A 21566-nucleotide genomic window follows, 5' to 3' on the forward strand; every position below is an offset into this window, starting at 1 on the left:
GGCATCTCACTTTTTAAATTCCAGGAAGCTCAAAAACGGAAGAAGGAAGGTTCTCTGGAGTTTCTGAGGGGCCTTGATGTATGCCCCCAAAGGAAGAACGCGGAGTGGGGGCTAGGTGGAGGGAAGTTGCGCCCACGAAGGAGCAGTAAGTAATAGGGCAGGAGAGGTGTGGGGACCCCAGAGCCCCGCCCTTTCTGCTGAAGCTCCTGAGGGGCCAGAAAGCAGCTCCTCTGAAAGAGTCCTATCCGCTGTCCTCAGTTCTCCTCCTCCTCCTGGCAGCAAGAGTGAGCCAGAGTGACGGCGGGGGACAGGCCCGGACTGGCTGAGGAGCGTAAGAGGCGGCACGACCGGTGGGGCAGCAGCTCTGGGACCCGACGCTCAGGAAGCACGTTCTCTCCTCAGGTCCAGAATCCGTGTCCAGCCCCAGCCCCGCGACCTGCCTCCCCCGCAGAGAGAAGCCACGCCAAGAGAGTGGAGCGGCTCCGCGGAGGACCCCAGAAAGACGGAAGAGGCGCGCTCCCTCCCACGGGAAAGACAGATGTGGGGCTACTCAAAGGCGGGCAGAGAGGCGCGGGGCAGGCGGGGGAGAGCGGGAGCGTGACCGGGGAGGAAAGCTCTCCGGAGGGAGCGAACCAGACCACCGGGAGGTCCGCCGCGACGTCGGGCAGGAGCAGGCGCCGGGGAGAGGAGCCAGGAGGGGGCGTGCAATTTTGCCCGAGGGTCCTGAGCTGAAACTCAACACCCGCCTTTAGAGGGAACGTCCCCCTTTCCCCTCCGCCCCTTCTCTTCCCCTCCCTTTTCCCCTCCCTCCTTTCTCTTAATCCCCGGGACTGAGCCCCGCGCCGGAGCGGAGAGGGCCCGAGGGGAGGAGAGAGAAGCTGCACTGAGAGGGCGCCGGGAGCCCGGGAAGGGGAGGGAAAGGGAGCTGCGAGCCGGGGGTGAGCCTCGGGGCCACGCGCCACCCCTCCCCCCGGAGCCTTCCTAGTCGTCTCAGTGTCCCCCAAACCCCACCTTCAGGCGAGTCCGCAGGACCCTGGTCCCTGCTCCTCCTTCGCATTCTCTTTGGTCGGTCTTTTGCTTTGTGGCCTTTCTCTCGGTTCCCAGAGACACCTGGGCTGCCCCAAGCCCTGGGGCGCGCGGAACGGCCCCACAAAGGGTGCGAGTGAGCAGGGCGAGGGGGCCGGTTCCGAGGGCCAGGGGGCCGAGGGCTGGAGAGGGGCGGGTGGGCCCCTCTGGCGCGTGGGGAAGTCCGTTCCGCCCCTTCGAGCCGGGCCCTCGCGCGGGTGGCGAGGCGCCGTCGCCGCGCCCCCAGATCCCCGGGCGAGTGTGCCTGCGTGGGAACCCGCCTCCCCAGCGGCCGCGGTCTCGGAGCCCTTCGGCGCCAGCCTGGCCTCCGCTCAGCAAGTCGGAAGAGTTTAAAGAGGGACGAACGTCTCCGTCCTGATCCCTCCGCCCTCCCTCGGCGCCGGACCCCAGCCCCAGGAGCACCGCACTCCAGGCCGGCTCCCGGCTAAGGAGGGTTGGCTCCTAAACTCGCTCGTCCAGCCCGACCGTCCCGGCAGCTTCTCCCTGCCCTCGGGGCCGTCCTGAGCGGCCCGGAGAGGCGTCGAGGCGCAACCCCAGCTCCCGCCTCTTCTCCTTTCCCGGCCCTGGAAGGGAGGTTTGGGCCCATGCGGATCCGGGGTGCCCCCGCGGCCTAGGGCAGGCAGCTCCCCGGCCTGGCCCACCCGGCGGCCCCCGGGAGGCCGCGGGACAGTGCAGAGCGCGCGCCCTTGGATGAGGTCCCGCAGCGACGCCCTGGCCCGCCCCGCTCCTCCTCCTGCCCGACCAAGCTGCCTCCCATTTGGGGAGTTTTGTGGGTTTTCTTTTTCCTCCTCCAACCTCCGCGGAGGCCACGACTCAGGCGCCGCTGCTGGGGGCCGCCTCCATGGTGTGGGGCAGCCGCTGCTGAAGTCAGCGAAACAGCCTGGCCTGGAGCTGGCCACGCGGAAGGCCAAGGCCATGGCCATAGCCACGTCGGTGAGTCCACCAGAGAGAGGAGACTGCTGGGCAGAGACCTCCAGTTTGTCCTGCACTCCTGTCACTTTGATTTCTGCCTTCTCTTTGTCTGGCTCCTTGGTCTCTTGCTTCTCTAGGTGGCTGTGTTCCCCTCCTGGCACTTTGTTTCCCTCACTCCCTCTTTCTCCTCGTCCCAAGCTCCTTCTGGGTCTGGTTTCCCCTTCTCCCTTCCCCCTCCCCATCCTCCTCTTTTTCTTTCTAGAGGCTGTGCCTGGAAGGAAGGGAGGGGGCAAGCCTGAATCCTAGCTACTCCTTTGCGGTGGCCACAGGAACAGATGGCCACTGGCTGTTGGCAGGGGCTTGTGATTGAAGGGCTAGTAAAAGGTTAGGAGGGGGATGAAAGAACGGAGATAGCTCCCAGAAAAGTGGGAGAGGCCAGAGGACCCAAGGAGGCCCTTCCCAGAGGAGGGATGGAGGAAAGGGGAAAATAGAGCAAAAGAGGGAGGGTAGTCAGGGAGCAAAAAAAAAAAAAAAAAAAGGAGGAGGGGAGGTGATGTCAGCCAGCCTCTGGCCACTTTTCTGGGACTGGTGACAAAGGGAGGAGACAGCTGGCATGATGGGACAGTGGGAGGAGGCCTCCCTGAGAGTGTGTGGCCCACTGCCACCCTCCTTTAAGGCAACCAGCCGCTCCCTCACTAGTCAGAGGCCCTAAGGAAGGGGTAGAGCTGGGGTGGCCACACCCCTCATCAATCAGTCTATCAGGAATTCTGGCCTGGGTTCCCTCAATTGCAAGGCCCGGAGGGTTGGTCCCATTGGACAGAATTCAAACCTGACACTGGGAGGAGCTCTCCCCAGCCTCACCCCTGCTTTCTGAATCCCTGCTGCTCTGTGCCCTTTCCACCTTTCCCTCTACCCTGGGATTCCCAGGGAAGGTGAGGGTGCCACCTGCTTTCTGGCTCCCTCTGAATGTGCACTCTAGAAGGAGGATTGTGAGCCTGGGAAGAAAAGCATGGCTCCTGACATCCTCCCACACCCTTGAGAATGAGTTAGATTTTTCACTCCTTCTCAAACTCCCCTTCGTTTCTCCATCTGTATGATGGTAAGCAGACCTTCACACAGAGCCAGAGGAGGGGGAGGTCCTGAACAGAGTGGGGTACTCTGACCGGGAGCCAACTGGTCAGCTGGTCAGCACTGAAGTCTCAGAGGTAGATCTTTCTTTTTGTGGGGGTTGGGTGCAGGGATGGTATTTATGTTCATGAAACTCACAGGATCCTAATAACAGCTAATATTTATTGAGCGTATTCTGGCCCTGTGCTGGCCCTAAGCTTTGTCCTGTTTGGGTTTTTTTTTTTTTTTTTTTTTTTTTGCTGCTTTTTAGGGCCGCACTTGTAGCAAGTGGAGGTTCCCAGGCTAGGGATCTAATCAGAGCTATAGCTACAGCTGCCGGCCTGCACCATAGCCACAAGCAACGCGGGATCCGAGCCACGTCTGCGACCTATATACCACAGCTCACGGCAACACCAGATCCTTAATCCACTAAGCAAGGCCAGGAATCGAACCATCAACCTCATGGTTACTCGTCGGATTCATTTCCACTGAGCCACAATGGGAACTCCTGCCCTGGTCTTTTGATGCATTATCTCATCCAGTCCTCACATGAGGCTAGTACTGTTATTATCTGAGAGTGGATATTTGGATATGGGTATGGAATCCTACAAAGGAGGAAACTGAGGCTCTGAGGCTCGGAGAGGTTAAACAAAGTGCCCAAAGTCACCCAGCTTAAAAGTGGTAGAGCAAAACTCAAACCCAGGTCTGCTGCTTTAGAACCATGCTCTTAACCCTGGGCTAAATCCAAAACACCAATTTCTAATTTGCAGTTAGAAAGTGCCAAGTTAACCAGGAATTTGTGCCACCTGGCTAGCATGTTCTCTTTCTGTGGCACATCCTTTAGAAACCAAAGTATAATCTGGAGTTCGCTGGTGGCTCAGCAGGTTAAGGAGCTGGCATTGTCACTGCTGTGGTGTGCATCAGTCCCTAGCCCGGGAACTTCCATTGTGGTGGCTGAGGTCAAAAAAAAAAAAAAAAAGAAGAAGCAGAAGAAGCCAAACTATCATCAGAAAGGGTTTGGTGAGTTTGGAATCAGGCAAGAGGAAAAGTCAGTTTGTTATTAAAATCACCCAGCCATGAATGGCTGAACACCCTTTCTACCTAAGGGAAACACCGGCCAGGAGGAGCATGCACTTATGCTGGCTGAACAGGCCATCCCTCCCCCAGAGCCTGGTGACCAAATGCAGCGCATCAGAGGTCTTGAGCTGGAGAAGTTTCACCGAATTAGTCAGCTCACATGGATTACCTGCTCAGTTATGCTTACTTACTTTCTATCACCACTGTGTAAGCCAACACTACTAGGGTTCCTGCCAGCAGGCGTGGGTCACTTAGCAAATATAACTGAAGCAGAATATATTTTGATATTGCGAGTAGTTTAAGCTCGATTCTATCAAGGGACTTTGTGGAACCAGTGCCTGGTGAAGAGTGACTAGCAAAGGGAACTTGGGCACCATGAAGACTTCCTATGAGCTTGAGTCATGTTTGAGTCATGCGCCCTCTTGATACTGTTACTAATACAAGAAGAGAAAACTAAATCCTTATGTTTGTGTTTTTGAAGTGGCAGCAAAGGAGTGATTGGGGGTGCAGGTTCTAGAACCATGAAGCCTGGGGTTCAAATCACACTCCACCAGCTGCACCAGCTGTATGTCATTGGGCAAAGTGCCAACGTCTCTGTTCCAATTTCCTTTCCCAATAGGGAATATGATGGTGCCTCCCTCTTAAGGTCCTTGTGAGGATTAAATGAGATAATTAGTGTAACTGAGACTCGAACAGTGTCTGGATCTCTAATTGGTACTCGGTGTCTGTGACTTACCTGAGTAGGTAGCTCTCAAAGGAAAAACCTTAGGTGTCCCCATCACACAGAACTGCAAACAGGCTGACAAATGTTTGTTCTTGGTTGGTACACACACAAGCGTATATACTTTTCTCTTCTCCATGGCAACCGCAGCCTCTGCCGGTAGAACCTTATTTGCCCAGACTGAGAAGAAAACAATTGCTTTGGTTTCTGTTTTCCTTATTATGCCGAGGCTCTGTCTGGACTGGGCTTCTCCCCGTCTTTCTCAGAATGAGGATCTCTGCAGCTGCTTAATCTAACCTGTTTGTAGGGGGTACTGACTGGGAAACAGGGAAGGCAAAGGAGAGTCTATGGGAGACCACTGTGGGACTTCCTCATGGAACTCATTCAGCGTATGTTCACCGAGAACTGACTCCTGGTCAGGCCTATTACAGGGGCGAGGACTAAAACAGTCACTTTTCTCATGGGTCTGACAATACATGGCAAGAAATCAAGTTTTAAAAGTATGCAGACAGTGAAGATTCCTGCAGTGGCTCAATAGTAACGAACTCAACTTGTATCCATGAGGATGTGGGTTCAATCCCTGGCCTCACTCAGTGGGTTAAGGATCTGATATTTCTGTGAGCTGTGATGTAGGTTGCAGACACAGGTCAGGTCCGGTGCTGCTGTGGCTGTGGTATAGGCCGGCAGCTGCAGCTCCTATTGGACGCCTAGCCTAGGAACTTCTGTATACCACAGGTGCGGCCAAAAAAAGCAGATAAATAAATAAATAATAGTAGAGTTCCCAGGTGGCTCAGCAGGTTAGGGATATGGCATTGTCACTGCTGAGGCTCTGGTTACTGCTGTGGTTCGCAGGTTTGCTCCCTTGCCTTGGATGTGGCCAAAAAAAATATAAAATAAATTAAAAGTAAGTAGACAAATAGTATAAAGTACTGCAAAAGAAACAGTGGGTGGAGACAGACATAAAATTGGGTAGGGGAAAGAATGAAGAAGAAAGCTTGAAAAGGAGACATTTAAGGAGAACTGAAGGATGAAGAAGGGCCAGTCAGAGTCAGCAGAAGAGTGTTCCAGGCAAAAGAAATGTAAAGGCCCTAAGGTGGGAGAGAACTTGTCTAGATCAAGGGCTGGGAAGGAAGAGGAAGCGTGCAGGGGATGAATTTGGAGACAGACAGCGCCCAGTCAGGAAGAGCTGAGTCAGAAGGTCAGATTCTTAGCTTGAGGAAAGTGGGGAGCTCGAGAGCATGCTCCGAGCAGGGGGTGACACAACTGATACGTGTATGAAGACCCCTCTCCCTCCTCCTGCCTCCCCACCAGGCTCAGCTGGCCCGGGCTCTGTACGACAACACCGCTGAGTCCCCGCAGGAGCTGTCCTTCCGCCGAGGGGATGTCCTCCGAGTACTGCAGAGGGAAGGCGCTGGTGGCCTGGACGGCTGGTGCCTCTGCTCCCTGCATGGCCAGCAGGGCATTGTGCCCGCCAACAGAGTGAAGCTCCTTCCTGCCGGCCCAGCACCCAAGCCTGGCCTCTCCCAGGTGCCCCCAGCCCAGCCTGGCTCACCACATCCAGCTCCAGAGAACAGCAATGAGGACCAGGAGGTGAGAGTTGGAGCCCCTCCCACAAGCCCACTGTGCCTGCAGGTGGGGCTCTGCACCAGCTGCTGTATGAACCCTGCCAAGCCTTTCTGGGCTGTTTCCCCACTGGTACAGGGAGGGGGTTGGAAGATGTCTGAGCTCCTCCTGGGTGCATATTATCCGAGTCTCTGGCCCCCACTCCTGACCCACCAGCCTGTCTTGATCCCCCAGGTGTATGTGGTGCCACCCCCAGCTCGGCCCTGTCCTACCTTGGTACCTCCACCTGGACCCTGTCCGCCCTCCCCTGATCCCATCTACAAGGTCCCCAGAGGCAGTGGGACACAACTGGCTGTCCCTGGAGATGCCTTGGAGGTGAGGGCTAGAGGTCCGTGTTAATGCTGGGCAGGAAACAGACGGCTCTTGGGGGTGGGGGTTAGGAAAATGGGGAGCCCATTGCTGAGCCTTAGAGTAACTAACTCTTCCTCTCCAGGTCTATGATGTGCCCCCCACTGCCCTCCGAATTCCTTCCAATGGCCCCTATGACTCCCCAGCCTCCTTTTCCCGCCCTCTGGCCCGGGTGGCCCCAGAGCTCCCTGGAGAGGATGAAGCTCCCTATGACGTGCCTCTGGCCCCAAAACCACCCTCAGAGCTGGAGCTGGACCTGGAGTGGGAGGGGGGCCGGGAGCCAGGGCCCCCCCTCTACGCTGCCCCCTCCAACCTGAAACGAGCATCAGCCCTGCTCAATCTGTATGAAGCTCCGGAAGAACTGCTGGAAGATGGGGAAGGCGGGGTCACTGACGAGGGCATCTACGACGTTCCCCTGCTGGGGCCAGAGACACCGCCTTCTCCAGAGCCCCTGGGAGCCTCTGCCTCTCATGACCTGGACACCCTGGCCCTGCTTCTGGCCAGAAGCCCCCCAGCCCCACACAGGCCCCGCTTGCCCTCTGCCGAGAGCCTGTCCCGCCGCCCTCTGCCTGCCCTACCTGTCCCGGAGGCCCCCAGCCCTTCCCCAGCTCCCTCTCCTGCTCCGGGCCGGAAGGGCAGTATCCAGGACCGGCCTCTGCCCCCACCACCGCCCCGCCTGCCAGGCTATGGGGGCCCCAAGGTCGAGGGGGATCCAGAGGGTGGGGAGGTGGAGGACCGTCCAGGATACCACAATGAGTATGAGGGCATCCCAATGGCTGAGGAGTACGACTACGTCCACCTGAAGGTGAGCTCCGCCTCCAGCCAGCCCCCCCAGAAGCACCTCTGGAAGAACCTGGAGACGTAGGCCCCCGCTTCCTCCCTCTCCCCTTCCTCTGGGCCCGAACCCTTTGTCTGGGGCCCCAGTACCTGGCCACACCACTCGAACCCTTTGTCTGGGGCCCCAGTACCTGGCCACACCACTCGGTATCAGTGCTGCATTCCTAACCTCCCCCCTGGGGTCCCTGAGTCCTCTGACCTGCCACTACCAGAGCTCTTCCAGACCCAGAGTCAAGGGACTGTAGGTCTGACGGCAGGAGGGACCTTGGGAGGAAGTGGGAGTGGGGAGGAGCAGGAAGACCATGGAGGCACCTGGCCCTGCTCCCCACCCCTGCACTGAGACCCCCATCCCCTCTTGCAGGGCATGGATAAAGCTCAGGAGGCCAGGCCCCCGGATAAGGCCTCCCCGGGTGATCCTGAACTGCTGGAGAGGGGGCAGCCAGAGCAGCAGGTAACCCCTGGGAGTGGTGCTGGAGGAGGGGGCCTGGGAAAGGAGGAGCAGGGACTTAGAAGTATTCTTACTGAAACATCAAGGGAAATCCATTAGGATGGGATTAAGAGTTCAGTGAGAGGGGACAGCTGGAGGAGAAAGGAGTTAGAATTCAGGAAGGAGCTGGAACTTAGAAAAGGATATCAGGAATTCAGAAAGAGGGGAAAGAATGTGTTGGAGAGGAGTCAGAAACCCTAGCAGTTAGGGAAGCAGAAAGTTTCTGGGCCGCAGCTCAGAACTGGGCTGGGTGACTTCTGAGGCTCCTTCTGTGAATTCCTGGGTTCCTAAGAGACCTGGCTCCTAATCCCAGCTCCACCACTAAGACGCTGGGGGCTCTGAAGCCACCAGTTAATCTCTCTGGGCCTCAGCAAAGTGAGATGGTCTAGAATGGTCCCAATCACAACAGCTACCATTTGGTGGTCATTTACCAAGTGCCAGACCCTGTGCTCAGCACATCACATACGTCAGCACTAATCACAGCCATGGTTAACGTTCATGTGGTGCTTGCAGCACGCAGTGCTCTGTTCTCAGCCCTGTTTCCTCATCTTCACTGTAGCCTTAGGAGGCTGCATTAGCCAATATGGTAGCCACCAGCCACATTCAGCTCCTCATCCCTCCAAATGCGACTGGGCCAAACTGAACCGTGCTGTAAACACCAAGTATACAACAGATTTGTCAGACAGTATGAAAAACAATCTTGGGAGTTCACGTCGTGGCGCAGCGGAAATGAATCAGACTAGGAACCAAGAGTTCGCGGGTTCAATCCCTGGCCTTGCTCAGTGGGTTGGGGAGCTGGCGTTGCCATGAGCTGTGGTGTAGGTCGCAGCTGTGGTGTGGCTCGGATCTGGCATTGCTGTGGCTGTGGAGTTGGCTGGCAGCTGTAGCTCCGACTGGACCCCTAGCCTGGGCACTTCGGTGTGCCACAGGTGCGGCCCTAAAGAAAAAAAAAGACAAAAAAAACCCAAAACTCAATCTCAAGTTTTATATTGACTACAATGTTGAAATTACAACTTTCTTAATATGTGAAGTTAGAAAAACTTACCAATTTCTTTGCACTTTTCTTAACATGGCTACTAAAAAATCTTATGTGTGTGGTTCCACATTGTGTTTACATTGGACAGCACAGTACTAGGCTCCCCATTTCCTTTTAATTTATTTTGCTTTTTAGGGCCACACTCGTGGCATATGGAGGTTCCCGGACTAGGGGTCAAATCAGAGCTACAGCTGCCAGTCTACACCACAGCCACAGCAACGCCGGATCCTTAACCCGCTGAGCGAGCCAGGAATCGAACCCACAACCCCATGGTTACTAGTCAGATTCGTTTCCGCTGCGCCACAGTGGGAACTCCCCCATTTTATTTTTATTTTTTCTTTCTCAGCCGCCCTGGAGGCACATGGAAGTTCCCAGGGCCAGGGATCAAATCCAAGCTGAAGCTGCAACCCATGCCACAATTGCAGCTAATGTCAGATACTTAACCCACTGTGCCACAGTGGGAACTCCTACTAGGGTCCCCATTTTAGAGCTAGGAAACAATGAAGTTCAGAACTTGTTTTTGAGGTCTTTTGAATCCAGACTTACCTGACATCAATTCTGGGCACCTTCCTACCACTTGCTATGAGAATCTCAATTGTCTGATGGGCAGAGGCAAAATCTAAAGGGATTGCACTCAGGGAGAAAGATAAGAATAAGGAACAAAGGGAGGGAAGGAGAAAGGAAACAAGAAGAAAAGTGGCTGCTAATGACAACTGTCCCACTGACCACTCACTCCTCTTGCCCTCAGGACCCCCTGTCCCCAGAAGAGCCACTGGTTCTGCCCGCCGGTGATCTACAGCTCCTGCACTTCTACGCGGGCCAGTGCCAGAGCTACTACTCTGCTCTGCAGGCAGCTGTGGCAGCCCTGATGTCCAGCACCCGGGCCAACCAGCCTCCACGCCTCTTTGTGCCCCACGGCAAGCGGGTGGTGGTGGCTGCTCACCGCCTGGTGTTTGTTGGGGACACCCTGGGCCGGTTGGCAACCTCTGGCCCTCTGCGAGCACAGGTTGGGACTGCAGGCTCAGCACTGGACCAGGCCTTGCGGGCCACTGTGCTGGCTGTCAAGGGGGCTGCCCTGGGCTACCCATCTAGCCCTGCAGCCCAAGAGATGTCGCAATGTGTGGCAGAGCTGGCAGGGCGGGCCCTGCAATTCACCACCCTGCTCACCAGCCTGGCCCCCTGACCTCCTTGGCCCCCATTTTGCCCTTGCCTGCCTGCCAGAGCCCCCCCTAGGGCCTTGGGTGGCTGGAGGGCTCCGTCTTGGGGACTAGGGGAGGGGGAGGCACCTTGCCCTCTTCCCACCCCCTCCAGTCATCTCAGCCTCTTCACAGAGGCACTTTCTCCCCCTACCCTTCAGCTTTTTGTACAAGCCATTTTGTATAAATTATTTATATTTAATGTTATTCTCTGTTTTGCTAGGGGCAGGTGCCAGACCCTCCAGGGCAGGGAGGAAATGGAGCCTCCTCCTCCCTCAGCCTGGGGTAGAGGTTCTTGGCGCCATACAGCCACCCACCTCTGGTAGCTTGGCCCCACAGAGAACCAGGTGGCTGAAGCCTGGGGCCACCTGGAGCCCCTTTCTTGTCCTATGCCTTGACTAGAACATCAGCACCTCACTGTCACCTGAGAGTGAGGGCGGGACATTGGCCACCCAGAACAGGAAGGTCTGGGAGAGGCCAGAGGACGCCTCCTGGCAGGAGGAGGAGGAACTGGGCCTCCAGCACTGGTGTGCACCTCAATAAACCCAGCTGTCTGGTTTCCTGACTCTGCTTCTTGAGAGCCTGGGGGATAGACCTGTACCCTTGGCCAAAACAATGGGACACCCACTGAAGGCAGGCTGCCTGTAGGGTCTTTTGGGAAATTTTTGCTGTTTCCTCCACAGCTATTCATCTGGCAGGTTCTCAGCTCCCATGATGGGCTGGGCACAGTTCTGAAGGTACATTGTGGGGGTGGGTTGGATGTAAATGAGTCAGCTAAAATAAGTAAATAAAAAAGAAACCTGCCACAGCATTGATGGTGCTGGTAATGGAAATAAACAGGGTGATGTGCCAGAGTAACTAGAGGAGGGGGGAGGCCATTGAAGGAGACTTTGGACAGGATGGCTGGGGAGGTGCTATTTGTGCTGAGACCCTGATGATGAGAGAACCAGGAAGAGTCTGAGATGTAGCCTTCCAGGAAGGTAGTCCCTGATTACTGACTAAGCTCTCTCCTCCAAGACCTCATTGTCAAATGACATCATTAGAGACATGCACAGGAGGAAAGGCTGGCCACAAGAGAGCCTGATGGTGCCACGCTGAAGAGGTCACCCCCATTATCCTTAGCTTTGCACCACAGGCCAGATCTCCATAGGCCAACTGGAGAGGGCTGTTGGCCTGGGCACCCTCTCCCCTAGCTTAACCCAAGGGGCTACAAAATGCCCTTTCCAGGCTTCCTGCTGACCATCCTTCTAGACACATCTTTTAGAGGGGCTGAGGGGCCAATAAATGCAATGTATTGGAAGTCCATGGTCCACAGCACTTTGGGGAAACGGATGGGCCATGGCTTAGATGGGGGATCACTCCAGCAACTTGCCACAGGGAAAGAGGTCCAAGCCACAGAGCCACTGCTTCAGTTCTGCCTTCCCAAGACGCTACCCTGGCACAGTGACTGGATTTGAGGTGTCCAAAATTCAGTCACAGTTTTAATCCACTCCATTTTGGGTTCTTTGTTCTCATTTAACTCTCAAAAGAAAACTCATTTCCAGATTCTGGGGCCACCAAAATTGAAGACTTATAACAGAGGCCATCCTTCATCACCTTCCAGGAGGAATTTCAAGAAATCAGCCTGGAATTAGAGTCAGAGGTCTCAGTGCAAGTCTCCATGTACCTATGTGTCTGCAGGTAAATCCTGTCAATCCCTCTGAGTTGTGGTTTCATCTTTAATATGAGGATGAGCATAATGATTTCACAGAGTTGTGAGGTCCTAACAAGATAATGCATGTGAATAGCCCAGCATCACAAAGTTAAAGGGATTATAATTCCAAGACAGACACAATGACACAAATAAATCCCCAAGGAAGGTTGGCTGTGACAGCAACAAAGTAAATCCTGAAGAGATGCTAAAATGAGTTGGGGAAGGGAGAGTGAAGGGAGGCTGCTTATTGAACTGGAAGAGTTTCCCATATTTGGGAAATTTCTCAATAGCGGAGACAGATTAGAAGTGTGTGATCAGGTGGAGAGAGGAGGAGATGGACTTCCTGGCTGAGACTGACGGTTGCTTCTTTCCAGGCCTTACATGAGATTAGAGAATAAAGTGTCTATTAGGTATCAAATCTTTTAGAGAAAGCATTCCCGTTATGGCTTAGTGGGTTAAGAACATGATGTAGTGTCTGTGAGGATGTGGGTTCAATCCCTGGTCTTGCTCACTGGGTTAAGGATCTGGTATTGCTGCAAACTGTAGCACAGGTTGCAGATGAAGCTCAGATCTGGTGTTGCTGTGACTGTGGTGCAGGCCTGCAGCTGCAGCTCTGATTTGACCCCTAGCCTGGGAACTTCCATATGCCACAGGTGCATATATTAAACAAACAAAAAATCTTTTAGAGAAAGGCATCTCAAACTTTAATGTACATGTACCTGGGGATCTAGTTAAAATGCAGATTATGACTCAAGGGCCTGCAGTTCTGCATTTGTAATAAGATCTCAGGTGATATGGGTGCCGCTGGTCTGTTAATCACATTTTGAGTAACAGTTCAAGGAGTTAGGGAAATCCAATCACATTTTGAGTAACAGTTCAAGGAGTTAGGGAAATCCCTCGGGTAAATATACTTGAGCTGACAGCTGAAGGGTGAGAACTTGACCAAGGGAGGAGAAGATTTCTAAGCATAAAAACAGGCTTATGCAAAGGCCCTGTGGCATTGGAAAAACCAATGTGTGACCAGAGTGCAGAGAGTTTGGGGAGAGAAGTGAGGTGGAGCTGCAGAGAACATGGGACCTTGTATGAAGTGTCTAGAATATTAGCATTTACCGTGATGGTGAGAAGACACTGAAGGCCATTAAGCAGAAAAGGGACATTCACAGATCTGCATTTTGAAAAGAGCACTCCATCTGCACTATGAACAACAGATGGGGGGAAAGGGATGGCAATAAAGCAGATGCAGAACACTGGTTAAGAATTAGGAGGCTTCTGTACAACAGGTCCCTTGACTAGCGGTGGTAGACATGGAGAGAAACAGTATCTGAGAACTATGTAGGAAGTGAAATGAACAGGATTTTGTAAAAGATTTGACACAGCGGTAAGGAAGAGGGCATTTTAAGGGCTGTTACCTGAGCATCTGGCCACAACTGGATGAGATGGTACCATTCAGTGAGGAAAGAAGCACTAGAAGACAACCAGGTTGCAGGGGGTGGGTGGTAGACCATGAGTTTAGTCTAGGATGTATTGAGTTTGAGGTCTATGTGAGTTAGCCGAGGTAAGAGGGCAAATAAGAGGTGGCTTCATGGGTCTGGTGTTCAGAAGAGAGGTGGGAGCTGGAGATGTAAATCTAGGAATCAGATTTGTATTGGCTTGGATTATTTACACTGGGGATGATTGAAGCCATGGGCACAGGTGTGATCCTGAGGTGGAAAGAAGAGTGTGAGATGAAAGGATGGCCTAGGACCGACCCTCTGAACATCATAGACACTAAATATTGTTGAGGAGGAGGAGCCTAAAATGGAGAAAAGAGGAGCAAGAGAAAGAAAATCCGGGAGTGCGGCACTTAGCAGCCAACAAAGTGTTTAGAGGAAGGGGTGGCCAATAGTGCCAAATGCTGTTGAGAAATGATGGAGACTCAGCCAGGGTGGCGGTGAAGAAACCAGAGAAGTGGTTTTGTAGAGGACCAAAGCCAAGGCTGAGTCCAGTGCCCAGCCCCGTCCACCATATGCAAGCTCTGTGTGATAATTTCCAGTATACTGTCTGACTCCTCGGTAAGGTACTCCAAGGTCGGTCTTGTCCATCCTGTTATCCCCAATGCCTAGCACAAGGCGAGAACATAGCAGACACTGAATAAATTTTACTGATGGAAGAATGAGTGGATGGTCGGTGGGTGGGTGGATGGATGGATGAGAAGGATTAGTAGCAAAGGAGGAATCGCTGGCATCTGCCTGGGCTAGCTACTATCTTTCAGCTTTTTTTCCTTTATACCGCAATGGCCCGCAGACCCAGGGAACAGAGACAGAACCCCATCCTCTCCCTCCCCTGGGCCTTGGCCCCCCTTCCTCTCTCTGACGAAGAGTCTGGACCCAAGGTTCTGCTGACGTGGGAAGGGGAGGAGAGTCTGGAGGAAGGGGAGGGGAAAGCAGCGCAGAGATCGCAGAGAGGAAGGAGACGCCTGCGGCTGCAGAGCTGCAGAGCGGGGTCTCTCCGGCTTCTGTGTCCGGGCACCGGGCGCACCACTGGGCCAGAGGGCAGCGCATCCTTTCGGTGCGGGCCGGCAGGGCCCTTGCGGTCGGCAAGCTGGCTCCCCGGGTGGCCACCGGGACCCCCGAGCCCAATGGCGGGGGCGGCAGCAAGATCGACAGCACTGTAGAGATCACCCCCAGCCCCAACGGAGTAAGTGCCTGCGCCCTGGGGGCTACGCCATCATCTTCCCGAACCCCCGCCAGGAGCCTGGCATTTTCCTCCCGCGCATCTCTTGCCGCCCACCACCTTCCTCGCGCTCCCTCGTGCCCTCCCTCTTCCCTTACTCTGCGGTTTTCTCTGCTTCACCCTTCTCCTGCATCCCCCCAAACTCCTCAACCCCACCCCCCACAGCAGGTCGGGACCCTCGGAGATGCGGTGCCCACGGAGCAGCTGCAGGGTGAGAGAGAGCGTGAACGCGAGCGGGAGGGGGAGGGCGACGCGGGCGGCGACGGGATGGGCAGCAGCCTGTCGCTGGCCGTGCCCCCTGGCCCCCTCAGCTTCGAGGCGCTGCTCGCCCAGGTGGGGGCGCTGGGCGGCGGCCAGCAGCTGCAGCTCGGCCTCTGCTGCCTGCCCGTGCTCTTCGTGGCGCTGGGCATGGCCTCGGACCCCATCTTCACGCTGGCGCCCCCGCTGCATTGCCACTATGGGGCCTTTGCCCCCAACGGCTCTGGCTGGGAGCAGCCCCCCAACGCCAGCGGCGTCAGCGTCTCCAGCGCAGCCCTAGCAGCCAGCGCCGCCAGCCGTGTCGCCACCAGTACGGACCCCTCGTGCAGTGGCTTCGCCCCACCAGACTTCAACCACTGCCTCAAGGACTGGGACTATAACGGCCTCCCTGTGCTCACCACCAATGCCATCGGCCAGGTGAGGCAGCCTGGTGGGCCGTGGGTCTAGGGGTGGGCTGAGAGCAACCTTCCAGGGGCCTCACACCCAACCCCATCCTTCTCACATCTCCAGTGGGATCTGGTGTGTGACCTGGGCTGGCAGGTGATCCTGGAGCAGATCCTCTTCATCTTGGGCTTTGCTGCTGGCTACCTGTTCCTGGGCTACCCAGCAGACAGGTGAGGGCTGGGCGAGCAGGGAGGAGGATATGCTAGGGAGGCTGGTCCAGGCAGCCAGCCTTCACAAGAGGCTGAAGCAGAGTCATGGGACTGTGTGATGTTTTCTGGATTTCTTCTGTTTGATGTTATGCAGCCCGATCCCTGTCTCAACTTCACTCCCCATCAAGAAATACTCCTTCCATACCTCTTCTACATAAGGAAATAACTCTTCCCCCACTCCCAATCCCTCCATCCACAGATCAGTGGCCTGCTCACCAAAGATGACAGCCCCATCCCTGCTAACCAAAACCTCTATATCCACAGATCAAAAACCCTAGTTCCTCCTCTACTGTCCCTATCACCACCAACCACCTCCCTCACCATCTTCATAGATTAACAGACTCATCTCAGCTAATAGCCCCATCCACAAAGACTGTTAAACTCGATCTCAATGGCTTCATTCCTAAAGATCATTATGTTAATTTCTAAGTATCAACAGCCCCATTCACAATGATCAATAGTTAACTCTACAAACAAATGACTACCCTCATGGTGATCTATAGTTGAACCCCATGAATCAATGACCATATTAGCACCCCTCCCTCAAGGTTAACAGTCCTATCCTCATGGATCTTCAGTGCTCTCAGGACCTTTCAGATCAAAAGCCCCATTTCCTATAATCAGTGGCCTCATCACAAGATAAAAAAACCATTTGATCACTCTTTCCAGCGATCAAAATTCCCATCTCTTCTGACTCTCGGCACCATCACCACTGACTAGGTGGCTCCATCTCCACTGACCATCCCTGTGGATTATTAGGTTCATCTCCACTAGATGGGATCTAGAGTCCCATCCAAATGGATTTATAGTTCAATTCCCATGGATCAAAGGCAACCCAACATTCAATAATCCAGTTCCCGAAAAGCAATACCTATCCTCACTACCCAAGAGTCCCACATCACTGTGGACAAATGATCCTAAATCCATAGGTCAACAGCCCATCCTCATGTATCAGTGGCCTCATTTCCACAGACCAGTAGCATCATTCCTATGGAATAATAGCCTCATCCTCAAAGACCAATAATTCAGTCTCCTAAATTCAGTCGCCTTAGCCAGTAAGTTCATCCCCATGGAAAAATGGCCCCACTCTACTGGATCAGTAGCTTCACCCTTAGGCATTGGTGCCCCCTTTCCACTGATCAGTGAACCCAGTCTACATCCCCATAGACCAGTGATCTTATTCCCCCCAAGCCAATAGCCCGGCCTCCAAGGATCAGTGGCACTGTCCTCACTGACTCATAGTTAGTAACTGTCATCAGTGACCAATAGTCTCATCTCCTCTGGTCTATGACCCTATCCTTACTGATTATCCCTGTGGATTAATAGATTCATCCCTACTAGTCAACAGTCCCAATCACATGGACTGAGATCCCTACCTCATGAATCAATGACTCCATCCCCAAAGATCAACTGTCTAATCTCCAAAGAATAGTGATTATCCCTACTGATCAATAGTATCTCCATTCCCACAGATCAGTGGTCCCATCCCCACTGACCACCCCTATGGGTTAGACCCAGGGGCCAACCCCATGGAACAGTGGTTTCATCTCCCATAATCAATTACTCAGTGTCCTAAGCTCAAGAGCTCCATTTTCACTGACCAATGCTAACCCCATGGACAAGTGACCCATGGCCTACCTCCATAGATCAGTAGCTCCAACCACATATATCAATGACCCTATCTCCTCTGACCAGTCTGAGCAAGACAAGTTCCACCCCCACTAACTAATAGCTCCATCCCCAAGGACCAATGGTTCTAAGTTCCCTAAGCAATATCCCATCCTCTCTGATGGAACCAGTCTCTAGCCTCAGTCTACCTCTTGCTCCCAGGGCCTCATGCTCTTACCTCCAACTTTAAAGTAGGCAGTTGGGCCCCAGCAACTCCTCCCCTAGGGAGTCTGGGTGACCAGAGGCCCTCCCTGCTTCCCAGGTTTGGCCGTCGTGGGATTGTGCTGCTGACCTTGGGGCTGGTGGGCCCCTGTGGAGTGGGAGGGGCTGCTGCAGGCTCCTCTACAGGTGTCATGGCCCTCCGATTCCTCCTGGGCTTTTTGCTTGCTGGTGTTGACCTCGGTGTCTACCTGATGCGTGAGTAGCACCCTCCCAGAGCTCCTTCCCTAGGGGCTCACACCTGCTGTCTGCATCCCTAGGCTACTCCCACTGCTCACTAGGATCCCCTCAGTCCCTTCTTCAGCCCCAAATTTTGGCTGTCCAGAATCTCAGCTGTCTTCCTGCCCAGGCCTTTGAAGGATCCAGGGGTCTTGCTTTTCTCTGTACCCCTCTCCTCCCACGACCTTGAAGGCTTTCCTTGCCCTGGACTTACTGCTGTCAGGGAATGAACTTTATTTTAAAAAGGAAATCCTAAGTAGCCATATGACCTTGAACAATGGTTGATATGAAGGTCAAATAAGAGGTCTGATGTGAAAGGGCTGGTAAACTGGGAATGCTGAACATCCACCAGGGCCTCTGATCCTTGAGCCCTCCCAGGTTTGAGCAAGGGAGAAGAGAGGACTGAACAATCTCTCTACTCCTTGCCTTAGCGGTTAGTCTGGGGGAGGTGATGGCTGCAGCCTCCACTCAGGGTCTGACCTTGCTCTCTGTCCTCCTCCCTCCCTCCCTCCCTCCCTCTCCCCTCTTCTCTCCCACGTCTCCTTCCTCCCTGGCCTCTCCTCCCTGTCCCTGCTGTATCTCCAGGCCTGGAGCTGTGCGACCCAACCCAGAGGCTTCGGGTGGCCCTGGCAGGGGAGTTGGTGGGGGTAGGGGGGCACTTCCTGTTCCTGGGCCTGGCCCTTGTCTCTAAGGACTGGCGATTTCTGCAACGAATGATCACCGCTCCCTGCATCCTCTTCCTGTTTTATGGGTCAGTATCATCCTCCGCCTCCTGCCTGGCCATTCCCATCTTTCCCTCCAGCATAGCTCTAGCCTGGAGACCCCTCCTCTTCTCCACTGCCCCTCGTCCAGGCCTCCTCCAGCCGCAGCCCCTCAGAGGAGGGAGCTGTCCATCTCTGGGTCAGCAGAGAGGTGGCCTCACAGTGTACCCCCTCCCTCCCTCTCCCCAGCTGGCCTGGTCTGTTTCTGGAGTCTGCGCGGTGGCTGATAGTGAAGCGACAGATTGAGGAGGCCCAATCTGTGCTAAGGATCTTGGCTGAGCGGAACCGGCCTCATGGGCAGATGCTGGGCGAGGAGGCCCAGGAGGCCTTGCAGGGTAAGACAGGGGTCCCTCCGGGCAATACCTTGTGTATGCACACTATGGTACCCTCTGTTGTAGTTGTGCTACCTTTTCCCAGGGTTCCCACCACCCATGTGGGAGGACGCTGGGTTCTCAGCTGTTCCTTCTAACAGACAGCTCCTTTCTCTCTCCCAAGACCTGGAGAACACCTGCCCTCTCCCCACAACATCCTCCTTTTCCTTCGCTTCCCTCCTCAACTACCGCAACATCTGGAAAAACCTGCTTATCCTGGGCTTCACCAAGTGAGCCTGGGTGTCTGAGCCACGGGCCAGGCCAGTAGCTGGGATGGGGGCTGGTGGGGGGAGGGGGGACCCTGAGGACTCCTGCAGAGGGCAGTCAGGGCTGTGAAAGGCTGGAATGGGGATTCAACACCGGTCTTTGCCTCCCACCCTGTCTCACAGCTTTATTGCCCATGCCATTCGCCACTGCTACCAGCCTGTGGGAGGAGGAGGAAGCCCGTCCGACTTCTACCTGTGCTCCCTGCTGGCCAGCGGCACAGCGGCTCTGGCCTGCGTCTTCCTGGGGGTCACCGTGGACCGATTTGGCCGCCGGGGCATCCTGCTTCTCTCAATGACCCTCACTGGCATCGCGTCCCTGGTCCTGCTGGGCCTGTGGGATTGTGAGCATCCTCCCTTTCCCACAGTGTAGGCTCAGCAAAGGAACCCCAGCAGAGGTGCCTCAGTCTCAGCCACTTGTTTCCGGCACCAGCCTCCCAAGATCAAACCAGACCCTTCCCAGATCTCCCACAGTCCTCTCCCAGGCCGCACAATCCTGTCTGTTTTCTCAACCCATTAGGGAAGGTTCAGACCCACCCAGCTAGGGATCAGAGACCCACCCAATGGCAGAGAGTAGGCCAGGCATGATCCCTCCACCTCCACTCACGTGCTTCCTCTTGGTCCTCCAGATCTGAATGAGGCCGCCATCACCACCTTCTCCGTCCTTGGTCTCTTCTCCTCCCAAGCGGCTGGCATCCTCAGCACCCTCCTTGCTGCTGAAGTCATCCCTACCACCGTCCGGTGAGAGCAGGGGTGCTGCCAGGGGATCTTCTTGGCCTCTGGCTGAGGCCAGGGCCTGAGGGATGAAGGAGGGAAGGCCAGCTGCTGGAGAATGGTCGGGGGGAGGCCCACAGCCACAGGCTCAGTGCCTCGTCCATCTCCCTCAGGGGCCGAGGCCTGGGCCTGATCATGGCTCTAGGGGCACTTGGTGGGCTGAGTGGCCCAGCCCAGCGCCTCCACATGGGCCACGGAGCCTTCCTGCAGCATGTGGTGCTGGCGGCCTGTGCCCTCCTCTGCATCCTCAGCATCATGCTTCTGCCGGAGACCAAGCGCAAGCTCCTGCCCGAGGTGCTCCGGGATGGGGAGCTGTGCCGCCGGCCCTCCCTGCTGCGGCAGCCACCCCCTAACCGCTGTGACCATGTCCCGCTGCTTGCCACCCCCAACCCCGCCCTCTGAGTGGCCCCTGAGCACCCTGGCAGGAGGCTAGCCCATACAGGAAGGTGGCACAAGGCCCTAGCAAGGAGAGCGGGAGGACTGAGTGAGGAAGGCAGGGCTGTCCGGAAGGCTCGGGCACCTCAGGCCAGCCAGCAAGGAGCTCAGAGGGCCGCCCTCACACCCATTTCCTCCCTGCTGCTTTGTGTTCACTTCCTTGGCAAGAGTCAGGGGACAGGGAGAGAATGCCACACTGTACCCACCAGGTCTGGGCTCCATCTTGTGCCCAAAGACATCCTCCCAGACCTCACTCTCTCTCCCTTTATCATCCTGTTTCAATAAAGACATTTGGAATAAATGAGCATACCACAGCCTGGACTTCCCTCCCTTCTTCCGTTGTCCTTCTGACTACCTCCCCGGGGAAGGTTTCTCTCCGTGGAACCCAAACCAGTCACCATCTCCCTCCCCGACCCCTTCCCTGTGCCTGCCCTTTCCTTCTCACCCTCACACCCACCCCCGTGTTAACTCAGACAACTACCACCCCTGACTGATTGCTTGCTATGCTGCTAGGACTGGGCAAGGCACTTTACAAATTTCATTGAATCATTTAATCCTTACAACATGGCAAGGTAGGTATTTGGATCAGTTAAAGGTTTTTTTTTTTTTTTTTGGTTTGCTTTTGCAAGCAATAATAACTGGCTGACTCTAATGAATTTAGACACAAAGGGGACTTATTAGAGGGACTTGGTGGGGCACACTGTGGTGGCAAACTCAGAGAATAGAAGGAAAAGCCAAACTAGTCATAAAAAGCAAGGAACCAGAAAAGACAAGAGCAAGTGACTGGCTAGCCTGAGTATCATGCCACCTGTGCCCCTATTACTGACAACTGGGGAGGGGAAGCAGGACTGGGATTGTGCAGGTAAAAATAATGGATGCCCAGGCAGTTCCTGTTGTGGCTCAGTGGTTAACGAACCCAACTAGTATCCATGAGGATGCAGTTCAATCCCTGGCCTCGCTCAGTGGATTAAGGATCTGGTGTTGCTGTGAGCTGTAGTGTAGGTCGCAGACACAGCTTAAGATTTTGCATTGCTGTGGCTGTGGTGTAGGCCCATGGCTACAGCTCCAATTGGACCCCTGGCCTGGGAACCTCCATGTGCTGCTGGTGCA

The 21566-nt window shown here is 54.9% G+C and overlaps 2 protein-coding genes across 4 annotated transcripts; both read left to right on the forward strand.

Annotated features, from left to right (window-relative positions):
- The first annotated feature begins 334 nt into the window (after positions 1-334).
- On the forward strand, positions 335-10989 carry EFS (embryonal Fyn-associated substrate). Of its 2 annotated transcripts, XM_047796190.1 has the most exons (6): positions 337-2019; positions 6215-6493; positions 6701-6841; positions 6960-7679; positions 8073-8162; positions 9983-10989. In XM_047796190.1, the coding sequence occupies exons 1-6, from the start codon at positions 1777-1779 to the stop codon at positions 10415-10417; spliced, it is 1908 nt and encodes a 635-aa protein (XP_047652146.1). In that variant the 5' UTR covers positions 337-1776; the 3' UTR covers positions 10418-10989. The 2 variants fall into 2 exon arrangements, with proteins under 2 accessions (XP_047652147.1, XP_047652146.1); XM_047796191.1 differs by lacking the exon at positions 6701-6841 and having other exon boundaries at positions 335-2019.
- Positions 10990-14536: 3547 nt separating this feature from the next.
- On the forward strand, positions 14537-20770 carry SLC22A17 (solute carrier family 22 member 17). Of its 2 annotated transcripts, none has more exons than XM_047796124.1 (10): positions 14537-14799; positions 15001-15510; positions 15604-15707; positions 17677-17831; positions 18438-18603; positions 18803-18948; positions 19109-19214; positions 19374-19591; positions 19877-19988; positions 20135-20770. In XM_047796124.1, exons 2-10 carry the CDS (start codon positions 15103-15105, stop codon positions 20421-20423), a joined length of 1704 nt encoding a protein of 567 aa, XP_047652080.1. In that variant the 5' UTR covers positions 14537-14799; positions 15001-15102; the 3' UTR covers positions 20424-20770. The 2 variants fall into 2 exon arrangements, with proteins under 2 accessions (XP_047652080.1, XP_047652081.1); XM_047796125.1 differs by having other exon boundaries at positions 15004-15510.
- Positions 20771-21566: the final 796 nt, after the last annotated feature.

Source organism: Phacochoerus africanus, chromosome 9, assembly GCF_016906955.1.
Source record: "Phacochoerus africanus isolate WHEZ1 chromosome 9, ROS_Pafr_v1, whole genome shotgun sequence".
NCBI lineage: Eukaryota > Metazoa > Chordata > Mammalia > Artiodactyla > Suidae > Phacochoerus > Phacochoerus africanus.